Genomic DNA, 25,447 nt, shown 5'->3' on the forward strand with positions numbered 1-25,447 from the left:
TTGCAAAATTTTATGTGCTATATATTTGATACTTTATAGCAATGTTTTTATTGTATATATATCCAATTTATTATTGTATGTTGTTTATATGTGGGTATTGTATGTATAATACTATACATAATAATATATATATATATATATATATATATATATATATATATATATATATATATATATATATATATATATATTATATTATTACAAAAAAATATAAATAATATATCATAAAATTATATATCATATATATCATATATCAAATAATATATCATATGTATATATATATCATATACTATTTAAATTCTTTTTTATAATTTATTTATATATTGCATATATACTGTATATAATCCTTATTGTCGTGGTACTGTATGGGTGTGCTACATTGTTTCAATCTACATCACCAACACTTTTTACAGCTTAGATGAGACGTTGAGCACAAAGATGTGTTCTCTTAGTGTAACATGATGAGCACTGAAGTTGTTCTTGTTCTGACGGAATAAAATCAACAAAAGAGGAAGAAGAAGCATCTCACAATTATGAAAACTCAACAGGTTATGGGTCCAGGCGCAAAGCGGGTGGAAGATGGCAGTGGTTAGTTTTTGACAGCAATGAAAATAGATACGAAGGACACAATACTAACTACTACTACTACTACTACTACTACAATACGAATTATCCTGACCAAGAACAGAATGAAGAATCCTACAGAGAACTGATTCAATTCTTCAACAACAAGAGGAACCGAAGAGGTGCAGCTACCATAGAAGTTCAACTCACAGTGATGAGATGTGTATAAGAACAAGTTACAACAAGGATGAAGCGAAACAAACTGCAGAAAGACAAGATGAACATGAAGAGCAAAAATTTGTATTCAAGGTCAGGCAAGCAGTACCTCTGGAGGACATCAAAGAGCATGGACTCATCGAAGATTATGGAGCTACATCATGAGACATTACATGGAGCTAGTAGATGGAACGAGGATAAACAATGTGGCATTGAAACAAGGCGACGCAGAGATGCTACTGTAGGACATGAATGGAAACTGGAGAACCGTCGCACTGAAGAAGGCCTTGTTCAGACCAACATATCCCCAAAGCATATTCTCTGGGAAAGGGGCCACAGCTGTAGGGAGGCAAGATGACCTCAAAGCGAAGAGTGAAACAACATTAGCAACAGATTAGAACAGTTTCTGGCTGACCCATATGGAACTGAAAAATGCATTAGATCAGATAACAGAACAGGCAATGCTTTCCAGTCACTTTTGGGGGAGAAAGTGATCAGACATGAGACATCATCCCCACACTTTCCCCATCAACAACCACAAACCAAGAGTAACCCTGGAACAGCCAGAGGTCTTTGAAAGTTAAGGAAATCCCTCTGTGGCCTGGAGCAATCAGGGAGGAACTGGCACAACCTCCTAAATGATTATCTTGAAAAACACAACTTAGTGAGAAATCTATCTGACTATTGTGTGTACAGAAAACAGATAGAACATTTGCCAATCAGAGGGTTTGCGTGATCCCATCCCCCATCCCATCTTCCATAGCAGAGGCCCTCCCCGCCACCACATTCCCACCCTGCCATTCTTCTCATCCCCAACTAACCTCCCACCATCTGCTTTGCCAAGTTGTCCCCCCCCCTTCCCCTGCAACATCATCAGTTTACCCAACTACCTGCATGAACTGCTGCCCCAGGAGAGATACTCTCAACAACAGGACTGCACTGTACTGTGCTTTACCATTCTCTTCATCTCTCTCTCTCTCTCTCTCTCTCTCACACTCTCTCTCTCTCTCTCTGTCTCCCTCCCTGTCTCGCTCTCCCTCATCTCTGTCTTGCATGCTATTTCCTAATGCATGACTTGTGAGTATTGCCTTGCGTGCCTTTTTTTTAACCTCTGTATATCCCACTGGAAGTTCCTATTTCACACCCAGCCATTCATTGAGAGGGAATCTCTCATGGGACTGCTTCTACTGAGGTTCCTTTTTTCCCTTATACTGTACATGAAGGTTTTTTATGGAGTTTTTCCTGATCTTCTTCGAGAGCTTTGGGGTGGGTCATGAATTTTCCTGATGTTGTGGGTCTGTAAAGCCCTTTGAGACATTGTTTGGGATATTAGGCTATACAACTAAAGTTGACTTGACTTGACCACATGCAGTATTCCTTTCTGTGGTGAAAGCATCATACTTGGCCCTTTATGTTGAAGTTCAGATTAGGTTAAACCCTGAGATCCCTTTACAGTCACTGTATAAACACTGGACAGCAACACAGGAGCACAAGTAAATAATGGCTTCATTTATCCACTGAGGTTTAACGCCACCAGGCAGACTTCTGTCTGAAGAGAATTTGAACTATAATGGAGCTTATGCTGTGTCCTGTTGTGTAGAATACCAGGCACTGACACTCCACCATAAACGGAACAAACGCACTTAAAAAAGTATATATAACCTTAATGTGTTCTCATTGTCTTGTACATATACACACATGTCTGTGTAAAAATATACCTACCAAATCCCCTCCTTCCACCCGGCTTATTGATGACCATTTTCCTTCCGGCGGCTCTTCGATGTCCACTGTTGGGGCAGGGGCCTCTAGTGCCTCCAGTGCCTCCAGTGCCTCCAGTGCCTCCAGTGCCTCCAGTGCCTCCAGTGCCTCCAGTGCCTCCAGTGCCTTGTGGATTGGGAGGTTTATGGTCCTGAAAAGCCTGGTGGGTCACCAGCTAACTGAAAAAAATAGTGAACTTGCATGTTGTAGCAAACACACTTATTCATTTACATAAGTATCGATAAATCCAATACAGCTTCAACATAGCTTATTGAGCTTTATCACCCCCACAGAGGAAGTGGACATTTTTTCAGCGCTTAAACGTTTATCTGCAATGATACTATGGACGTATGTCATTCATATTCAGGATAGTGACTATGAAATTCAGTGATCTTTAAGGGATTACATTTCCCAGTGTGGTAGTCAAGGTTTTCATTCAGCTTCCTGAATGTCCGTCTCAATGTCCTGGAAATAAATAAATTATACCAAATTTCGGGATGACCCAAAAAATAATTTGTCTGTAAATCCTGTGCATCAAATAAACCTATCTCACACCGACAAAATGAGAATCGTTTCATTTATTAAAGAACGCCAGTGCTTCTTCCAAAGAATAAAACATCTTTGGGCCACAAGAAGACACCGAATTAAAAAGGTCATGACACATATCCACCAAACTCACATTTGCACATAGAAATTATGGAAAGTGTCATACTTGTAAAAAGCAAAAACACACACACAAACACACACACACACACACACACACACACACACACACACACACACACACACACACACACACTCACACATATTGTTGATGCAAGTCTGAGAGTTTCAATTCAGTGCTATAATGGTTGTTAAATGTACATTGCATATTGTGCCAAATAGAGAAAACAGAATAGGGACTATCCTTAAGTATTTATTGAGTGCAGTAATTACTCGTAACAGTATTGTATTTTGTCCCTTCTTGTTCATCTTACTTCATTAGTACCAGACACAATCTACAGCTGGTGTGTAAAGCGCAAATTTCAGAGAATGCATGCAATGACCTGAGAATACTAAACAGTGTAACCGATGAAGATAGAAACAATGTAACAAATTTTATTGACACAACTGATGCACTTCAAATGAACTTAGACTATATCTTACAAAAATTCTTGGGAACCAATCTGTGATATTGGCCATCATCAAAGTCATTTCATTCACATAGTCCACTTTGATCCATCCAGAATAAATGCTCTCATCTCCTCCCCATTTGTCCACTTGTTTGCAATGCCCTCTTCCACACCAATTGACATTTTACACTGTGATATATACCTACCTGTTGACAAAATACATACCACATAGTACTTGTTACAACATCAATTTTGTTGGTTTGTAAAAACTCTCTATTCTAGTAGTTGGTCAAGTGGTCAAGACTGAAGAAATATGAAGTAAATAGATCAGATCTCCTCCTGTTAAAGTAGCCAGAAGATCTACTGTACCAGCCACTGGAAAACAGTGTGAGCCTTACACTACAAGTGGACACAGGGGGAAATTACAATTAGAAGTACATTATGTCCATGCTTTGTTAGGCTGATGAATTATTTGTGGAGCAAGTGATTTTCCTGAATGTAGTGTCATACACTAGCATTTATAATTAAATACATTATTTTCCTAAGCTCTGTAGTATATTATAGAGATGATGGACCAACATTCAATATAGAAATTGAATGTATTTTCAGAAAGTTTATACTATTTCCTTTTGAGATAAATTAGTGTGATTTACATTCAGTTGCTCCATGTTTTGTGGTTGTACAGTATATCCAATCAAGATTTCCAATGGGCTCACAGTTGATCTACTTGCTAGTTAATGCTAGTTGTGCATCTTCAAGTCTTTTGCTTTTTTGTTTCAACTTGCTCACATGGAATGTTACAATAGAAAAAGCATATAAATTTGATCTGGGAGAATTGCAATCACAGTGCAGGCAGTCAGCAGCAGAACCAGAGACTTGAGGCTACAGCTTGAGCTCACAGCTGTGAAAAGAAGGGAAAAAAATTAAGAACAGTGTAGCACCTATTGAAAAGGAAAAACACTGCGACTTAATGCACATCTTTACTACAGAAAATGTTATATTTGGTATGCTTTGTTGAAATTCTGAGCAAAGTAGCAGGTGCACATTTTGATATAATCTTACAGTGGAATCAAATTCAGAATGTGGACATTTCTAAATGTCAAGCATAAATAATAGCACTATTCTGATACATCGATATCTGGGAATTGTCTTTTGTCCCTTCAAAGAACATAAATCATTGGCACCAAATACTGTAGTTCTCTTTACAAATCTTTATAAATATGTTCCCAGGACATATTTCAAACAGTGATTGACTGTTTGCTGGTTTCTGGCATAGCATTAACTCATCTCTATGTCTGAAAATGTAAAAAACTACAGGAAACAAATCAAAAGAGGAACAGCATTGCCCAACCGTGTCCTGTACAAATAATTGACACCAACAAGAGATCACCCTCACATCTAACATACTACCAAAACAGCCACCAGAACGCCTGGACATCAGTCAGAAAGCTGTGTGCAGAGAAAGAGTCTCATCTGCCCCATGGTCTGACAGAGTTGCATACAGGCTCTTAAAATGCAGACATCCTGCATGTCCTCTGAAGAATCATGAAAATGGTGTAGCCAAAACAAGAGATACCAATGTCTTGCAGAGAGCAGGCTGCATTCTGATCCCAAAGGAAAAAAACTCATCTGAGATTGGCTGGCAGCTGGAGAGATGCCAGTTTGCCACCGGGGCACTGTCAAGATTCCCTTGAGCAAGGCACCGAACCCCCAAACTGCTCCAGGGGTCCCGTTTCATGGCTGCCACGCGCTCCCTCTATAAAAAGAATGTGTGTGCTGTGTTGTGATATGATATGTAGAGGGGTGCAAGGTGACGTGTTGTGATTGTATGTGACTACATGTGATTTCATGGCATTTGACAAATAAAGAACCTTAAATCTTGAATGCTGAGCCAGAAATCTTCTTTAGTGTAGTGGCTCACAGGCTGTCAGAATACCTGGAAAGATGATTGTCACATCAATCCAAAAAGCAAGGTCCCAGCTTTCTGGGACATGCTAGAACCACATGGCATCAGATCTAGTTAACCAAAACGGAGGGAACAGACCTCCATGTGGTATTCCTGGACCTCACCAAGATGATCATTAAGGCATCTTGGTCGGTGGTGGGAGAAAAGCGAATGAGAGGCTATAGCGTGCCAGAGCATACACAGATGACCTCACAACACTAACTAGGACTAAGACTTGTGCAGCAGTTGGGAATGCTTCAAGAGAACATTGAGCTGGCTCATCAAGGGGAGGCTATCAGACCTACTATGTGATGAGATGATACTGATGATTATGACAATGATGATGATGTCAATTGCACAATGAATCCCTCAAAGACAAAGAGCAAGTAGACCAACTCAGGAAGGATGTCATGAGTGGCCTGGAGAGCATAGACAGGCCCATGCTCCCTGGCAAGTTGAAGCTCTGGTGTATGCACTTTTGGGCTCCTTCCAAGTCTCATGTGGCTAAAAACTATATATTAAGCTCAGTGAAACACTGGTAAGAGAGGGTGCCCCTTTGATAATACAGAGTATGCCACTTGGCCACCCTGAGGAGTCTAGGCAGCATGCAAAACTGTGCAGTGTTAGATCTACAATATCTAGTCCTATAGAACAGTTCTCATTTATAGAGTCTGTGGAAAATGCTATTAGGCCATTTATTGTGTGGCATGACTGATGGATATTCCTGTGACACAGTGTAGTGTTAACACCGCCTGTGCATTAGGTTTACTAAATGAACCTGAGTCTGCCATAGTGTATTAATGAGCCTCATAGTGCATCCTGTGTGGGCTTTTCAGTGAACATTGGTAAAGGAGGGTTGATAACCATGACAACCCAGTGGATGCCATCACTCACTTGATCAACGTAATCAGTCTAGGCAGCATGTCTAAGGTGTGCAGTGTAAGGGATATCAACACGTAATAATAATAATCCAAGCATTGACAAGAGGATTGCCAGCACTTCATGCTTGGACCCCCTTGTAATTTGAGAACTTACCTTACTTGAGAGGGTTACCTTCACTTAGAGCTTGAATCTCAAATAATTTATGCATATACAAAATGTATAATATACCATATATAATCTTAATGTGCTTACCTCGACAGCTTTTGCCATCTCGTTGCAGCATCCCAGTAACACAGCTGCAGAAAGGCCCATTCCCTTTACTTGTGCAGATCTGCTCACAGCCTCCATTGTCCTCCTCACACCAGTCTGACTCTAAAATGAACCATTGGTTGGTCAGTCATAACAGACATTGAAATGTCATTAGAAATGCACTGAAAGTGCTGGTAAACATTTAAATATCACAATCCTCCAAAGGTATGCGTGTTCCAGAGGAACAGCAGGCAATGTGACACACGCTGACTCATATTGTATGTGTGCACCAGGGTATAGTCCCTATTACACATAGATAACGGAACCTACAATGTCTACTAAATTAAATATTACTAAAGACTACCGCAATATTTTTGATGAGACTTTCTAGAGGTAAAATACGTATTCCAAATTCCCATCAGAATGCTGATGTTTGAAGACAAAACTAAAAAGAGAGAGAAAAACATTTACACACTTGTTGGCGAGATGGAGAGGAGAATAAAGTACTGTTCTATTAGTACTTTAATGGGTCATGGTGAATCTTGGAAATGTAAGATTCAATAGTGCAGTGTTTTGTGACCACCGCAAGTCAAACTGAGTAGTGACAAAGAAAGGATTAAAGGTAGCGCAATGGTGTTGGTGGAGAAACTTACCTCTCCTTCTTATGGGTCCCACTGTCAATATATGCTCTATATGCTCACTTTCCTCTGAGTACATTCTTCTTTTATGTGGACAGTTCTGTACATACAAAAGGCATACGATAAAATTATTGAGGATATTATACAGTATGATGAGTTCTTTGTCTATGGATGGATTTTGCCACTAGATTCTCACCACTTTGCAGGCATTTGTTTCTGAATCACACAGAGAAACATCACAGTGGAGGTGGACCTCATCATAATCCCCGATAAACTTGAAGACGGTAACATGGAAGCGACAAGTGAGCGATACCCCATTCTCTGCCATGCCAATGGTGTTGTCCTTGATGTTTGGACACCTAAAGAGACAGAAAAATAAAGGAAACCCACCAGCCACCAACCTGAAGTCCTAAAGCAATAGGGAAAGTCCTCGTTGCTGCCAGGCTTGGAGGCATATATCAAAAGATGGCTTTCTATTTGATCTTTCAACAACTAAGGTGCAAACTGTCTCCCTTTCAAGCCTGTCATTTATACAATTAAATAGCTAAAATGTTAGCATGGAGGACTTGTACTCTCTACAATCACATTACATTGGTTAAGTATGTGTGTATATATATATATATGTGCGTGTGTGTGTGTGTGTGTGTGTGTGTGTGTGTGTGTCTGGTGTGTGTGTGTGTGTGTGTGTTTGTGTGTTTGTGTGTGTGTGTGTGTGTGTATTACCCTCGCTCTATGATGATATAGCGAAGTCTGTCACTGCTGTAGCGGGACGGTGTGGCCCAGCACATGTTGACTATGAGAATGAGCTGGTTTTCATCTGCCCCTTCCACAAACACACCCACAAAGAGGATATCCCGTGTGCTGAGCACAACCTCACCCTCCCTGTATGGATTTCGGTAGGTAGAGTTCTTATATAGAGCCATTTTGGTGATGAAGTTTCCTTCCTGGGTTGGTAGGGTGAGGTTAATTACACTGGAAGATATTGGACAGTGAAAAAAGAAAGAGGATGAGATCGGATCAGGTTTTGATGAAAGCATCACACACAGCTCAACATCATAAATCTAAGTGATCATTATCTATTGTAAAACATGTGTTGCTTTTGTTTCATTTGAGGCAAATATAGTGTCACCACTGAATAATAGGTTGTATTTTCAGTATGAAGCTGTGTCAGCTATTAATTCCCATCAGGAATGTTTGTATGTCATTTCAATAGCAGCTGTTATTGCAGCATCAGGCTATGTGTGCTCCCTGACCTTAGCATGGGCTTCAGGACAGTCTCAAGTGAGATCTTCAGGTCTAGTTCGTAGGCGCAAGAAAACTCCACATTGATGGTCTTGTCTCTGGTGATGACATTTCCGGTGTTGTTCACGCTTTCAATCCACACAGTGTTCTTGTACATGATGTGAGTGCCGTTGGACTGTCAGAGAAGTGACCCAACATGAAGTATCATCAAAAATCAGTTCACTTGATTAGTGAAATGTCAAATCTTAATTAAACCATTCAACATGTTTTTCCCGATTAGCATGAACATACCAAATTACCATGACATTATTGGTAGGTCCCAATACCTATTAAGCCTACATAGGCAGGTGCTTACGTAGACATGGTATTCAGAGCTGCCCAAGTAGTCAGCGTCATGCTGTCTACTTGAGAAGCTAATTGGGACACCCTACAAAACTCCAGATAACAGTATGAGGGGGACAAAGAGTTTTTTACTTTCTTTTTTATTTAAAGAAACACATGATTTAGAGAGCCAAACCTAAGAGAGACAAAACAGAGTAATCAACTCAGTCTGCACAGATGAAGCTAGCAGGTATGTAAAAAAAAGTTTTTAGCAGTTCTTACCTGTACAATGGAACCACAGTGCCCTTTTGTGTTGTTGATGTGAAAGGAGATGAAGTCCTCTCCCTCAATGCCAGCACAGTGCTCGTCATTGATCCGAACATCCTCTCTCTCAAAGCCCAACTGGAAGAGCTTACATTTGGAAATGGAAACCTCCATCTGGGCATGTTTACAGGTTACATCTGCCTGGATAATGTCATCATCACCTGAAAACCAGAAGTACACACACAAAATAAGACAGACAGACAGACAGACAGACAGACAGACAGACAGACAGGTGTAGTAGTACAGGCCAGGTGACAGCCATAAGAAGTTCTTTCTTGCCTCCAGTGCTGGTGGGTAACTCTGGACAGCCACAAAGGTCACCTCCATTCTCTAGCTCACAAGTGAAGTTAGTGCAGATTTCCCCTGCACAGGGGTCATAGATCCATTCTGCTAAAGACACGTCCACATACAATGTTAGACGTCACAATGCAAAAAACAACAAAACATGCCAATCAACTAAATACACTTAAATACTTAAATATGTGTCCTTAGAAATTAGTAAGAAAAGTAATTTTTCTATTTTTATCCAGCTCAGTAGCAAATTGCACCTTTTGATTGTGTCTATTCGTCAATGACCTGTCCAGGCAGTTTATTAGGATTTGCTGTGTTAAGAAAACACAATACAATGTTGAATTTATATTACCCACTGGGAAACTTTGTCCTCTGTGTCTTTATCAAGCAAAATCGGAGAAAAAGGCTGACAAGCAAACTGTTGGCCAGATTTAATAAGGATTTTGCGGGGAGAGAGAAGCTGCATCTATAAACTTGGGGTTGGGGTTAATGCATATGTATTTTAGAGCGTGCTGATGTGAAGCTGCAAAAAAAATGGGAGGAGAGGAAATGTATGGATATGGCTTTCAGCAGATGATTTATAATCGCTGGTCACGTTGCGTTTGAAAAGCAGGTGCGGCCTTAGATTGTGGGCATGGTAGCTGGTGTCATTCTTGGGAGGGCAGAGCTATTGCAGGGGGGACGCGGCGGGATTGGAAGAGGAGCGATATGAATAAGTACCACCTAAGGTAAATGAATGAGGCGCTACTTTTTCTGTAAATCTCAATCGGTGAATCTGATCAAATGAGCATTTAGATAATTTAAAAGGAATTACATGTACACACAAATAAATACCAAAGGTGTATCTCGTGGGCAAATTAGATATTAAATCAAACTAGTTAAATGAAAGTGAACTTCCTTTGTGTCATTTAGAAATGTATGGATGTATGGATGCATTTACATACGACTAGCAAAGAGATCCATGATGGGAAGTCTTACACTGTATACTGTATGCAAGATTTATATTGTATACTATATGCAAACCCACTAAGTAAATTTAGCAGTAACTGAAGTTTTTTAGGTTTTAACAGTGTCATTTCCTACAGTGCCATGTGGTAACCAGGGATGCTGGTGCCTTGTGGTGCCCTTACAGCAGTTCTCTTGGGTGATCCATTTGGTGGTGAGTGTGCCCAGGGATCGGCAGGCCTCAGCATATGCTGCCAGAGAGCCACAGACCTGTGCCTTGTGGTGATTGTAACAGCCATCAAGATAGCAGGACTGGTAAAAGGGCCACGGATCCAGCAGGCCATGGCATGGCTGGAAGAAGCCCTTTATCTGAGTTAGCTTCTGGCAGGCATCTTCGCCCTGCAGTGCCAGCACTGCAGTGTTATCACAAGACTGAGCCAGAGCCACATACTGGGTCTCATCACAACTAGAGGAGAAAGATCAAAAACCAACTGTATAAAAAATATACATCCAATCCAAATCCAAATCTGATGGATTGAACAGGTGATTGTTACATACTGGACCTAAGGAAGATGCAGTACAAATTTTAAGTGCCTCCATAATTGATACTTAATCTTTAATGTATTGAGCATCACAAGGTTTTTGGTGTACCTTGGGATCCTGGTTAGAAGAGAAGGATGTATGAGGCAGTAACAGAGGAAGAAGTACAGCAAGATTGTGCTTCCAACCTACACCAAGATAGATGAGGGATAGCAATCCAATAGCGTAATTTATGTGTGTAACCCAGTAATACAATTGAAAGTCCAGTAAGGCAAGACCACCACAGAATTGGAGCAGTTTTTTGGGGATCATTGATGATTTTGTCCCAAAAAAATTACATAGGAATAAAGGGAATCGGTGGAAACAAGTAACATCCGTTTTAACAACATTGAACTTTCTGGTTAAAGAGAGAGGCAAATTGTTTCATCTCTGAAAGTCAGATTTAAATTTTGTGATGAGCGGGGTAAAGTTGGCAGATAAAAGACCCGAGAAAGTATGTGTCACATTAATGCCGAGACATTTAAACCCAGAGTGAGTCAACTTGGTGGAGTTTGGAAGGTATCAAGAACGGCCAGTAGACAATATGCAGGATGAGTTTACATACAGCAACAAATTGCCTGCATACAATGATAATCGATATTCAACATCATTGCAAATAACCCCTTTATATACAGTGTAGGACTTTGAATACATGGCCAGTGGCTCAATAGCTCAGGGAATGAGGAATGACAACAAGGGGCAGGCCCACGTTTTGATGTAGAGTACTTAGAACAAATGTTGTTTGTTTGGACACTGGCTGGTGACGATGAGTACAATAATTTCACCCAGCTGATAAATTTATCTCCTAAGCCAAATTTCTTTATTTTTTGCAAATAAGCATGCCCTTTCTAGCCTGTCGCTTTTTCAGCATACAGAGAGATAACAATCTCAGGTAAAGTATTGGAGTTGGAGGTAAAGGTGAATTAATTATATTTAAAAGAGTGTGAGTATCAAAAACATTGTTGGCATCCCTTCACGAAACTTGTTTGATCCTCAGAAATACTAGGCAATAATACTTTTCAAGCAAAATGCAATCACATCAGCATTTAATAGGGACAGGGGTCTATATGAACCAGAATAGAATAGAATAGAATAGAATAGAATGCCCTTTATTGTCATTATACAGCGTACAATGAGATTGGAGCGCTTCTCTTCAGTGCACACAGATAGAATACTTAGGAGGACCAAAGGAGGAGTGTGTAATGACTGGTGGTGCCTTCCACCTTTTTGCACAGATTTCAATATGCTGTTGTGGTTGCCACGTCACAAGGAATTCCAATGTACAGAATGACCCCGTGTTTTACTGTGCAAATGACAAATAAACTTGAAACTTGAAACTTGTCATTTCCTCTTAAATTGGTCTTCCCTTCTCTGGTCACTTGGTGCCGCCATTTCCTCCCCTGTCTGGTGCATGTTTTTCTGTGAGTCAGCAGTTCCTTCAGTCCAGGTCTTTCTCAGACGCTGGAGACAGACCTAGTCTTGAGCCCCTGCTAATCTTCTTTGCTCCTCCAATTGCTACAAATCCCAGGCGGGCCAGAAGTGTACCTCCCCATTTCATTGGTCTTTTCCCCATCAGAAAGGTAATTAACCCTGTTGCCTTCTGCCTTCTGTCATAACTGTTGGAGTCTCTTAGTTGGTCTCCTAGTTGGTCCATTTTTTTCACCTTGTATTCCTGTTTTTTCATGCTTTAGCTTTGTAGCTCAGAGCATCCAGTGATTCAGTGATTAGCATTTTTCTTTAGTTACTCTTTTGCAAGTGTCTGTTAGTGGACTCCTTGAGTTTTGTTTTTGGTTTGTGCTTATCTGTCATCTGGTGTTTTAGGATTAGTTTTTGGTTAATAAACTATTGAACTCACCTTGACGCCTTAGTCTGCATTTGGGTCCTGATCTACCAAATCCCTTACAGATGGGTCCTGTTATAATAGGAGCTATTGAAGATTGAGTCAGAGGAGGGGGTTGTATACCCCTCTCCAGAGATTCATTAAACATCAACCACCGTTTTTTAAAAACTCAATAGGAAATCCACAAGGACCTTGAGCTTTATTGGATTGCATTGCTCTAACTGAGGAGTAAAGTCTGCAAGAGAGGTGAGCCCAGTACTTTTGCACATTTGTCATAATCGAAAGTTTCACCAGGAACTGATTCATCTAAGCAGTAGTTGTAAGAAATTTGGATTTGTACAGGCAAAAGGTAAAATATTGAAATGTGGCATTTATTTTCGAGGGGTCAATAGTAGTTGGGTTGGAATCAGTGATACTTGGGTATGTTCATAAGTACCTTGGGTTTGTAGTAATAGTCGCTCAGCGCTTCTGGTACAGATAATCATGATTATGTATGCCCCTAACAGCTAACCATCTCTTCTGGAAGGTTAAGTGAATGTCAAATAGCTCCAACATCAACTCAGACATTACATTTTGTAAAATCTGCAGCTTATTGATAAAACCCAAGATCCTGCTTAACTATGAAGTCACTATGTATCATGGACCTGTCCATCAAAGTCCTCCTGGTGTTCTCTTCATGGTAACATACAATTCTATTTTTCATTTTTTCTCACCCACCTGTTCTGCATCCCATTGGTCTTCCAGCTCTGAGCCAGCTCTAGGGCACTGACAGCTGGTTTGCCCCGGGAGGTGATGTAATCGTCACTTGGATCTCCATTGAAATTCCCACAAAGACCACATACTTTGTTCTGAAGACGCTGACCCATTGTGATGCTAAGAGTGTTAAAGTGGTTGTATCGAATCTGGATGTCCTGAGGTGTATCAATTACAATGAAGCCTTCAGAGGTAGACAGACGTGTCATAAGTCCTGTCAGAAAAGGAACGGAAACTGGTGTACCATTGACCTATAAGTACGGGAGGAGATGAGAAGAGGAGAAAGATTTTTAGTTGTTCAGTAAGTCATATGGGTAACGAAATCAGAAAGCTTTTCTATTGCCCTTGATCATGTGCTAATCCGGTGCTCTCACCTATGAATTGCTATGTAAACATTGGCAGCAGAGTAATGCAAAAGCTGTCGAAATTATAAATGTAGGTCTCAATTTAAATGTCTTATTTTTTAAAACATATTTTCTCCTCTACCCCTGGCATTTACATGATTTCTGACCTGTGACATAGTGAATGTAACATCTTTTGTGATGTTAATTTCTTGCCCTTATATGTTTTTAGTAACCACAGGGAGGCAATGCTAGTTTGCAGCTAGCTAAGAATGCTGGCAACTGTAGGTGTAGTGACATGAAGTAGCTAAACATCAGCAAATACTAGCATTGTCCATTGTCAAGTTCAGGGGTCATTATGAAAATAATGAACTCCAGAATAACACAGTTTACCAATCAATTAAGCATCAAAGAGAAGAAGGAATTAACTGTAGAAAGGGAGAATATATCAGTAAGCTCTCCATAAAAGCACATTTGCACGCAAAGGAATGTCAGCCGAAAAAGACGAATAGGGATTACAGTGTTAAGCATGGCATTTCACAGAATTGGTGAAAATTTGAATTTTGCCTCAAAAGCATTCTTAAATAAGTGCCCTTATCTGGGGAATATTGATAGGAGTGCAGCAAAAGCAAAACAAAACTGGAAATGATAACAAAAGCAGGTCTTTGTTCTGGGTTGGAATCAAGTAATTTATAGGGAATAGAAATTCGGGCAAATTCCCAGAAAAGTTTAAATGTTTGAAACAAGGCTTTTCTTTTAAGTTAGCAATAAAATGTTCTGGGGAAACATTCATTAACAAACCGGTGTCCGTTTTTTGGTAGATGAACTAAATCATTGCTCTACATGGGTTTCCCTTAATAATCAGTGTGGAAATTATCTTTCCCAAAATAAATGTAACCAAATAATCTGCATAGAAGTCTGTTTGAAATTGTTGCCTGATAGAAACACAAACTTACTGGTTTGACCTTCTCTCACCTTGACAGTGCTGCCAGAGATGAGTATGTTTTCCTCATTGATGTATAGATAAACATGTGATATGGTTGTGAGGTTGGGTGTGCTCCATTTATCAAAGTTGGCAATGAGCTGGAAGGAGAGGTCAGGCAGCTTATGACAGTTTGTGGATAATACAAAGGAGCAGGAGGCTGGGAGTCGCAGTGACGCCCCATCAAAAGTCCTGAAGACTCCTCCCCCAGATGCAACACAGTGTTGGGAACGCCGTGCAAAGCAGCCCCGCACACCATAACGCAGGGTGCACTCCTCATCAGCCTTGCAACGTCTTGGGTCACACTGGACAAGATTTCGTCCAATGCACTGGCACCGCTTGTTGCAGTCAGTATTCCAAAACAGTTGTTTGGGCTAAGATGAGGAGACAATTGAAGTCAGTTGAGTGGTGGAAAAATGTAGAATGTGCTAATACTATAATATTCAGTGGAGTAAAAAAAGACTGATGTAAATATGTATGAACCAGTGGTTTCAACATTCAGTACACTACAACTGCAAAAATACAATTGCAAAACATTGTTTCATTTTAGTTCATACATGCTGAGGAACAAATTCAGTTAACAAAGTCTGTGTTTCTGCAAGTGAGCAAAAAGTCTTTCATTTCCAGCAAGTTCACACACGATTCAGAGTTGTTGGCTTAACTAGGGCGAATAAGAGGAACTGCTTTATTGAAATACAATTTGCATTCAGGTTTTAGATGTGTGGGTGCTTAACTTCTTCTGAACAGCACATTCAGGTTATTGGCCATTATCAACCATGTCCAGTTTAGTTTAGTGACTTGAATATTACATTTTCTCATAATTTTTTGTTGCTGGATTGCTAAATGCAGATTACACTCAATCACTTTTACTTGAATTGAATAAGCACGTGCTTTAATGTTATTTCGGAGTGATTTTATGTTGCACTGTAAAACGGAGATTATCATGCCAGACAGGTTAGTTTGGAAGAGGAAGTTTGTTTCTTGGTTGAAGACTGCGCGCTCTAGTGTTTTGGACAGAAAGGGAAGGGTCAAGATCGGCCTGTAATTCTCAACCAAGGATGGGTTGAGTGTAGGTTTTTTGAGCAACGGGGTGATCCAAGCATGCTTGAATGTGGTAGGGAATACCCCAGTTGTGAGTGAGGAATTGATAATGTGTGCCACTGCAGACATAAATGGGATAAATGTAAGAAAAATGGCTTGTAGCTGCTCGAAGGGTTGGGTTGTACAGCAGAGAGGTTGTGGGACGGGAGTCATTTAGAAGTTTTGAAATGTCGTGCTAGATGTGGGGTTGAACTGAAATGGTCAGGCTCCGAGAATATTTGACTAATGGCAGATACTTTATCAGTGAAGATGGAGATCTAGGTGTCTGTAGAGAATGTCGTGGATGGTGGAGGTGGTGGAGGATTTAGAATTGAGTATTTAACGTTGAAAATAACTTTTGAGCATCAATGGTGTTATTGATTTATTTATTTATTTATTGAAATGTGATAGGAGGGGATTGATACTCACAGAGATCAGTGGGATCTCTGGATTTATGCTACCTCCTCTTGGCTACTGAGTGTTGCTCGTTGCTCTCTGATGGTGTCAGTGAGCCATAGGCACCAAGGAATGTTATAAGCCAGCCTGGAGGAGAGGGGACAGTTTGTTGAGTGAGGCGGTTAGAGAAGACCAAAGTCTTCCTGTAGACTCATTGAGATGAGGTAAACTTTAATGAGGGCATGATAGCTACAATCTCACTAGATAGCTGAACCTGTGTGAGGGAGGAAGGAGACCATGTAGGTAGGTAGAGGAGTAGGATGGGAATGTTCACGTAAGGAAACTGGTCTGAGAGATGAAAAGGAGTGACAGTATGATCTGCAGTCCCTTTTCAAAACAAGGTCCAGTGTTTGGACTTTGTGTGTGGTGTGGTGCGGACGTGTTTTAGGTCAAATGATAAAAGCAGGGAGAGGAAGGAAGAGAAAGAGTCTGGACTTGCGCTTCCTAAATACAGATTGATGTTGATTGATATCCCTGACGTTTAACTGACTTGGTGTTATACTTATATGTCATGATTAAGTGTTCCTGTTGTTATTTTTGTTTGCCATTGAATCCTTGGATATGACTATTAAGTTCAGAATGAATCTTTGTTTTGCGTAATATAGCAATGGTTACTTCTTTGGTGCCAAAAAAAGAAAGGCTCACACCTCTCTCTCACACCTTGCTTCATATATCAGCAACACAAGTATTACTGTAATTGTAAGGAAATGCATTGCAGCAAAGCAATTTTTCCCTAATTTAGTCTAAGGATGGTTTATATGAGACTGACCTCATAGTACTTGCCGTCAGTGTAGCATCCACAGTTCTGAGGCAGAATGCAACTTTTTCCATTGAGGACATAGCCCTGATCACACTGGCAGCCCTCCACACAGTCCTGGCTGCAGTCCCTCTGACCACGAGCAGGGGCACACTGAGGTGGGCACACCGACATGCAACTGGAGTAATGGCTGTTAGGGGAACAGCTCTGGACTGGAAGCAGGCAGGTTAACATTGAAATTAGTTAATGAGTTTGTTCTTTGTACAAATAGGAAGTTTATATTGTTTGAAAAGTGTAATATATAATTTGTATATATATGGGTCTACATATAAGTGTAGACCCATATATATATTATATATATATATATATCAAATAATTAAAGAAACATTATTTTCTCTGTAAAGAATTATAAATATAATTACAGTTATTAACATTGCAAAATAATCACAATCTTTGCATTTTGTCTGCATGCTGTAGCTGAAAATTGGATGGGAGTACCACACCAGGATCTATTGTACAACAAACATTAAGCTTTGTTTGGAGTCAATTGATGATATACACAGTCATGTTTCAAAATCAAAATTTAAAACTGATACAGACAAAAAATATACAGAAAAAAGCTAAACTGCACTTTTTTTACATGATCATGTGACTAAACATCTTTTTAAGAAAGATGTTTTTGCAATGTGGAATGTTAGCCTGGAAAATGACAACCTGGAATACTACAACAGTTGATGGCAGCAGTGTACACTAATTATGAAAGAGTCAAAACATCCCAAATAAGGACATGTGGACTTTCCTGCAAATTGAATAACGTGCTAAACTGATATGAGGTAAAGTTATGACACTAAAAATTCCATTTTGTGCAAGGGCTGACTATAACAAACAAAATCAAAGGACTAGTTGATGACTGCAGACATCTACTCACTACATGGTGTATCACTCCTCCAACCAGTGACAGGCACTCCTTGAGTCTGACAGGAGCTGGCATAGATCTGCAGCCAGTTACAGATTGTATCCTGAGCACCCTGGTCCAAACAGGTGTCCTGTAGGCAGCTTTGATAGAAGAATGCTGGTGCCACCTTGCTGTGGCAGCGTGCGAACACACCTCCTCGATCCACTATAAGCCCACATAGCCTCACTGCCTCAGGCTCCACAAACACATACAGTCCATCCCCAATGTGGAAACGCATACCTGTATTGACCTCACTGGCTCCATTGTCAGTGCCAATGTTTGTATCGACATCAGCTACCATAAGAGGGGCTTCATTTATGAGGCTTTTTTCTCCAAGACCACAGCGCGGACAAGAGTCACCACAGCCGACTTGACAGAAAGTGTCCCGTTCTGCCCAGGCCATGCCCCAGTCAGTAGAGGTGATGGTGGGTGCGGTCAAGGGCATGCCCTGGCAGAGGCCACAGGAGGTGTTGTATAGGTTGCGGGGTAAAGTCACCAAAAGCAGTGTGTGCCAATCAAAGGCTACTTTCAGCCCAAAGTCTGTCTCTAAAATGAGCAGCATGCCCAAGGTAAAGATGTTTACTTTCCCTGGGCCCAGCTTCAGAGGAATGTATAATCGCTCCTTGTTGACCTGTGTGAAAACAAATTCAGTGCAGCTGGTTTTGGTTATTTGTAAGTCCCTTTTCCCCACTACCTGACAATTCATACTGAACGAAAAACTCCTACTGAGCGAAATTTCAATACCGATTGAGAGCCACTGACACCCAAGAAAGCACTATAGGAATCAAATCAACAAACTCCCACAGCACCTTTCCTCTACAATGAGCTTCCACTTTTAGGTGACTGAGAGAAAGTGTGCGTGTGTGTGCGTTTGTGTGCATGTGTGTGTGCGTGTGCGCGTAATTTTGCGATACATTTGCATTAGCAGTGGTGATGAAAAATAACAATAGCAAAAAAGAAAAGCCTGACCCAAACTCACTTGACGTGAGATAGATTTGATTTCATTGAAACAAGGAATCCAGGAAAGAAATCATTTGCCTCTGCCCCTCACAGTTTAGGAGTTAAGACTCACAATATGATGTCCATGTCCTAACTTCCAACCTAATTCCATTAAAAACCCTGTTCCTTTTGAGAAAATCGACCAAAATAAATGATTGTATAAATCAATTCACTATCCACAACAACTCATTTAAATGGTCATAGTTCGTGCACTCACCGTGACTACGTTTTTGTAGCTTCGAGACACTTCAATCTCATACTCGTAGACATCCAGAGTAAATCCTCTCACCCAAATTGCCTGGCCTGTGTCCCTTTCCTCATTACGAGCTGCAAATTTGAATTGAGGAAACATTCCACTAATTGCTGCATGGTCTCTGTTCTGTCTCACACAGTTGGTGGTGGCCATTTGAAGAGTACAAGAGCTCTGCAGTTCAAATGGTACACCCCCAAATGGTAGGAAATGCCCATAACCAGCTGCCATACATAGAGCTTCAGTGCGCGGCTGGCAAAAATACAGACCATCGACCTCCTGGCAGTACTCTTCGGAGTGGCATGGTGTCATCTGACAGTACACGCTGTTGTCAGAGCCATTGCAGTAGCATCGCTCCTGGCACTCCCAGTCTGTCCAGAAAGTTTGATTGGTGGCCAGCTGCCGGCCATGGCTCATGCAGCCACAGTCGCTGCGTGCAACACATAGACCATCTCGCAGTGCAAAGCCTTCCTCACACTCACACCCCTCCTGGCATGGAAAAGGACATACCACCTCACCTTCATCCAAGTTGGCACAGGTTAGAGGACAGGCACTGGTGCACTCATCAAAATGACTGTTTGATGGACAGGGAAGAGCTGAGAGAGCAAAAAGAATGACACACAAAGATCATGACCGGATTAGATATAGACAGAGACAGATTAGCTTAGCGCAAAGACTAGAGGCTAGGGTCAGTGTTGTTTATGACCATTTTGCCGCCCTAAGCCAGACATTCACTTGTGCATACAAATACTGCATTCATTAACAAAAGAGCATTTTATTAATTAATTAACTTAAATGTCACAAGAAAGATGAAGACAAATCAATGCAAATCAATGCAAATTGAAAATCAAACATAGTATAACCTCCTTCACTGCTGTTTAGTATTTTGGGAGGTTAGATAAGCATGATTTATTAATGCATAAATCAATAAGCGAATATATCCATCACTGTTTCCCCTGACAACATTTGAAGAACAACTAAAATGGTTGAGCTAAATATTCACTTTTTCATTGAAATAATGCAAATATTTTAAATTTGTCAGTCTTTCAGTCAGTCTGATTCTGATTCTGATTCTGATTCTGATTCTGATTCAGAGATGGATGATAAAGGAACACTGTGATCCTGTTTAAATGGCACCTCTGTTGTTTCTTAGATGACATTATGTATGTAGACACAATGTATCAACTCATATAGTCAGGCCATGCAGTTAAATGACATGAAACGCCTCCTCGTCCACGGAGAGGGAAGGGAGACAACTACAACCACAAAACGGATCATGAACATAACAAGTAGTGGCAAGAATAAAGAAAAAAGAGAAAAAAGAAAAGAAAAAACAACCGAAACAAAACCACCAAACCAACTACACATCCCACCCACGGTAGGAGTAGACAACGTCTGGTAAATGCAGATGTGAAATTGATCAGTTCTTTCTGCGTAGTGTTTAAAGGACGTGAGTTGTCTGGGGTCCCAAAGATGTATCACCTTAAACTGAATGAGTGCAAGGCAAGCACAAGACTTTGCAGGCAATCCATATAGTGATGACATATTGGTAAAGCTGTTAAAAATGCCAGATCAATGAAGCATTGTATACAAGATATACAGATTTGAAGTGTTTAATTAATTGAAACCAAATCTGAAAAGTATTGAGCACCACAGGGTTCTTGGTGTACTTTGAGATCCAGGTTGGAAGAGAGGAGTGTAATCAAGGCAGTAACAAAGGATGTAGTACAGCAAGTTTGGGCTTCCAACCTAAACCAAGCTAGATGAGGGAAATCCAATAGCTTCATTTAACGCTGTGTGTGGCCCACTAACAGGATTGACAGTTCAGTAAGGCAAGACCACCACTGAAGTTACATCTTTGGAGCAGTGATTTGGGGATCCTTGGAGCCCTTGCACCCCAAAGAGCTTAGAGTTAAAAATAATAATAATAATAATGTTTTTGAAGGAATAAGGGCATACATTGGTACTGATAAAGAAATCTAGGCAAAACATTAATTTTAACAACATTAGTCTAATTCTGGATACTACAAGTGCACCAATAAGTACATCCTTGTATGTACACCGAATACATACATATGCATGTTCCATTTTAAAAACAAAGATTGGTATCTCTGATTCAAAATTTAAATGCAGACAATTCAATGTCGGTGCTCACATTTAACTAATAATACAGGTTATTATACACAATTAAGTAAATACATAGAATACACTCTGACTCTTGAAAAAAGGTTTTCAGGGCTGAGTTGTCTGGAAGTCAACGTTCCAGCTGCATGTCTTTGGAGGTGGGATGAAACCCACAGAATCAGGGAGCACATGCAAACTCCAAAAGGACCTGCCTGCCAAGATTTGAACCTTGTACCTTCTTGCTGTGAGGCAGAAGTGCTAGCCACTGTGCCGGCCTTAGTCCAACTGGTTTTATAATAGAGTTTTGTCAATTGTATCTATTGTTGATGTTGAAACCCTAAACGCGTATTTGTAATACAATTCCGCCAATGAATTGCATGTTAAAATGACTTGCAGAGAATCCAAATTTTAAAAAGATTGTTTTGGGGGCTATGAACAGCAGGAGAGTAGCCACTGTGTATAGCATTTTATGCATGTGCGCACACAATACTCACGGCAGTTGGTGGCGCTCCTCCAGGAAGCCAGTCCAACTTGAGCATCAAGACAAGCAGAGGCATAAGCCTGCAGCGAAGAGCACAATGCTGACCGGTTTCCTTCCTTCACACACATGTTATACAGGCAGTTCCGAAAGAATGGTGAGGGGTTTACCACTGCATGACATGCCAGGAAGGAACTATTTCCTGGGTCATTGATGTTGCCGCACATCCAGGGACTTTGGTAGATTCGCAAGCCTGTACACATTCGATAAAGGTCATCACAGTCACCATTACAGGTGAGGTCATCAGCAATGGCCCTCCAGCTCTCTGTGAACTGTTCAGTATTCTCAGCTGGGCGTCCATTAGAGAGACGAAGGTCATCTGTGGCATTGCTGTTGAAGACACCACACAGACCACAAGTCACATTGTAGAAGACTGTGGAGAGTGAAATGTTGAGGAATCCCTGGCGTGTATAGAGGACACGAAGCAGACCACGTGACTCCACCACTGTGGCATTGCCTGGTGCTTTGTAGATCATCATTGTCTCCATTGGATGGATGTATGGCAATGTTACTGGTTCACCATTCACCTGGAGGATGTAGGTCAGGGTACTTTAATCAAGTGCAATTAGGCACTTTTTATATTTTTACATACTTTATTCCCTTTCTACATGAAATCTTATGACAAAATATTGTACTTTTTACTGTAGTACATCTCCATATGTACATCTGAAAGATAATATTTTATACATATGTATACATACACATATATATTCATATAATGGCATGCTGTTCATGAAATAACTCTTACATTATGAGATAATGAGATTATGGAATGAACCTCGGAATATATGCAATGAAATGCTAATATACTTTATATGGAATAAAACTGCTGATGTATATTGAATGGAAACTGACTCCTACTCTTGTGAGTGCACATCTAACTACTTTTTTGTTTACATGATTTTAGCAATGTCTGTCACAAAAAACAATCAATCCACATATTTATATACAGTATAATGGTTTTGGCATAAAATTTGTTTAAAAAAACTATTGATGAGTCATGACATGATTAGATGTCACCTTAATAAACTTGATGACATATACAGATAGAGGCAGGAGTGGGGTTGCCATAATAATGACTTATTCAAATCTTTTTTTTTCCTATTCCCATTGTTCCACCTCGGAACCTTTTGTGTACTATTAAGAGTGCAATAAAGTATTATAAGGGACAATAATTATATTGTAAATTTTGAAGACCAAATACTGCAAATACTTCAAATACAAATTTCAACTTCTCTTTATCTATAATTGTGAGTTTTGAAATGCATGGCTGCTATTATTTTTGGCCACACCTGGAACACAAATCTGTGTCAACAGTCAACACACACATAGCACAGAATCAATCTACAGACACGCATGTCATTCAATACTTACTGCAAATACTTGTTCAAAAGCAAACAAAAGCTATCTATTTTTGCTTTTGTGTGTTTGTGTGATGGATGTGTTATGAAGTATGTGCTTTCGCCTAAGTATGTATCTTGCCTTTTACACCTAAATGTGTGTTATCTATTCTAACTATACCTGAACAGTAACCCACAATTTCAAGGAATTCGCCTTACTTTCCCTACTATGTCTTTAAAAATGATAGACAAGATTGAGACTGAGATAAAACATATATACGGATGTCTTGAGCTGTGTCCCTAGAAATCAATATAAAGAAATTAAATGAAAGTAGATCTCTTGCAACAGTAAAGATCAAGAGAAGGACAAATGCAAACAATATTGTCCTTCCATGTTTGTTTGGAGTATCTGAGAAACTGAGGAGGATCTTCAGCAAACCAATAACCGGATAGGGAGCCTTCAAGCTTTTACCAATTCCAGATTGTGTAAGAGAGCTTCATTCATAAGAGCGTCATTGAACAGCAGCAGCTGGCACTGTCATGAAAACTTGAAACTATTCTTGCTCAATGCTAACATGCCAACTGGAATATTACCATCAACTTTAAGTAATTTACCAATCCCCCCTTCACTCAAATAACCACTTAAAACAAATAAGTGCTTGAATGACAAGATTCACTTTATAGTCATTCTATCCATCCACCAACACAACCGACTGCTATTAAAAAAAAGTCCTTACAAAAAAGTCTCTCTTTTCAGCATACAACATAAAAGGGACATTATTGCTTGTTTCTTGAGCTGTGTCCCTGAAAATACCAATATGTTTCCAGCAATTACTGTAGTCTGTTTTGTTGGTCAGATTTGCACCAGAAACCAAGCTCTGCTTCCCTTGCTACAGCTCAGTTCAGCTCTGGTACATTAAATGAGCAGATGTCCTCTTCTGGAGGCTGAATGACTGAAGGCTCTAGAAATGTTCTTAATTTTTCGTAATTCCACCTTTTCTTGCAGGAAACACCGGTACTGAAATACCTATAGCTACACCATATTTTTAGCCCCCTCTGAGCCGTCTCTTCTTCAGCCCCACAGCTTATTTACAGGGCTTGAAACCCTTGGCAGTGTTCAAACTCATGACACACACTTTCACCTTAGTAAACAGTAGTCGCAGCAGTCAGTAGTCTTTCTGTTTCAGGGTTCCATCACAACATGTAGGTTCTACTTCTTCTAAAAACATTATAACAATCAAGTATTTGAAAAACGTTTTCTTGCTACCGATTTATTTGAAGACTTCTCCCCAAATCCACAATAACAAACAGCATACACACAGAATATTGACAATAAATATATACAATGTTAGCTTTATATAAAGCAATAGCATGCACAGCATGTAGAATAACATTTGACGTGAAAATAAGCATATAGTTTGAAGACATTTTTGATCACCAGTTTCTTACACAATTCAAGTGTGTCAGCATTAGCATTTTCTCATTTGAACCTGTCGGGATATTTATTGCATCCCACCAATGTACTATCAATTGAGTCTAAGCATTTATTTCAAATCCTACCAAATCAAAGGTTTGTGCTTTTCCCAAGTCATTTCTTACAGATTGCCACCTCAATTTTGGCATTGTCGAGCAAGATCACTCGTGTGACTGGACCCCTGAGACTCGGTGTCAGGAGGTAAAGCCAGTGCACTGCCAGAGTCTGGGATTTTATCCTCAACTAAGCGGGTTGAGAAGTGGGGGCCTGGATGCCGCTGAGGACAGAGGGGCTTGCTTACCGCTGTGATCCAATGAAACAGGTGGCTGTGAGAAATAGCAATTTTGGCGAGTATGCAAAATAGATTCTCGATCACTTTGAAGGTGGATTGTGTCAGGCGTGTCAGCAGGGCAGGTTTTGGGAACTGCTGTAAGATCTGAGAAGCTTCGGGTCTGGGATCATTTTAACTGTATTGTCAAAATTTGGGTTAAG

General features: G+C 40.2%; 1 protein-coding gene across 1 annotated transcript in view; it reads right to left on the reverse strand.

Annotated features, from left to right (window-relative positions):
- Positions 1–2,201: 2,201 nt before the first annotated feature.
- Positions 2,202–25,447, reverse strand: part of tecta (tectorin alpha) — a 30,675-nt gene continuing 7,429 nt past the window's right edge. The window contains exons 9-29 of the mRNA XM_076161189.1: positions 22,098–22,668; positions 19,447–20,075; positions 18,555–18,861; positions 18,204–18,416; positions 17,288–17,487; positions 14,976–15,356; positions 13,624–13,910; positions 12,124–12,129; positions 11,139–11,147; positions 10,673–10,953; positions 9,531–9,641; positions 9,210–9,412; positions 8,618–8,781; positions 8,088–8,336; positions 7,561–7,723; positions 7,380–7,464; positions 6,730–6,849; positions 4,496–4,551; positions 4,020–4,049; positions 2,503–2,664; positions 2,202–2,249 (exon numbers count right to left, since the gene is read on the reverse strand). Coding sequence (XP_076017304.1) covers positions 2,202–2,249; positions 2,503–2,664; positions 4,020–4,049; positions 4,496–4,551; positions 6,730–6,849; positions 7,380–7,464; positions 7,561–7,723; positions 8,088–8,336; positions 8,618–8,781; positions 9,210–9,412; positions 9,531–9,641; positions 10,673–10,953; positions 11,139–11,147; positions 12,124–12,129; positions 13,624–13,910; positions 14,976–15,356; positions 17,288–17,487; positions 18,204–18,416; positions 18,555–18,861; positions 19,447–20,075; positions 22,098–22,668 — 4,275 coding nt within the window. The remainder of the gene's footprint in view (positions 2,250–2,502; positions 2,665–4,019; positions 4,050–4,495; positions 4,552–6,729; positions 6,850–7,379; positions 7,465–7,560; positions 7,724–8,087; positions 8,337–8,617; positions 8,782–9,209; positions 9,413–9,530; positions 9,642–10,672; positions 10,954–11,138; positions 11,148–12,123; positions 12,130–13,623; positions 13,911–14,975; positions 15,357–17,287; positions 17,488–18,203; positions 18,417–18,554; positions 18,862–19,446; positions 20,076–22,097; positions 22,669–25,447) is intronic.

This window comes from Genypterus blacodes, unplaced genomic scaffold, assembly GCF_046128005.1.
Source record: "Genypterus blacodes isolate CSIRO-AG114 ecotype Tasmania unplaced genomic scaffold, CSIRO-AGI_Gbla_v1 ptg000111l_1, whole genome shotgun sequence".
In the NCBI taxonomy this organism is placed as follows: Eukaryota; Metazoa; Chordata; class Actinopteri; order Ophidiiformes; family Ophidiidae; genus Genypterus; species Genypterus blacodes.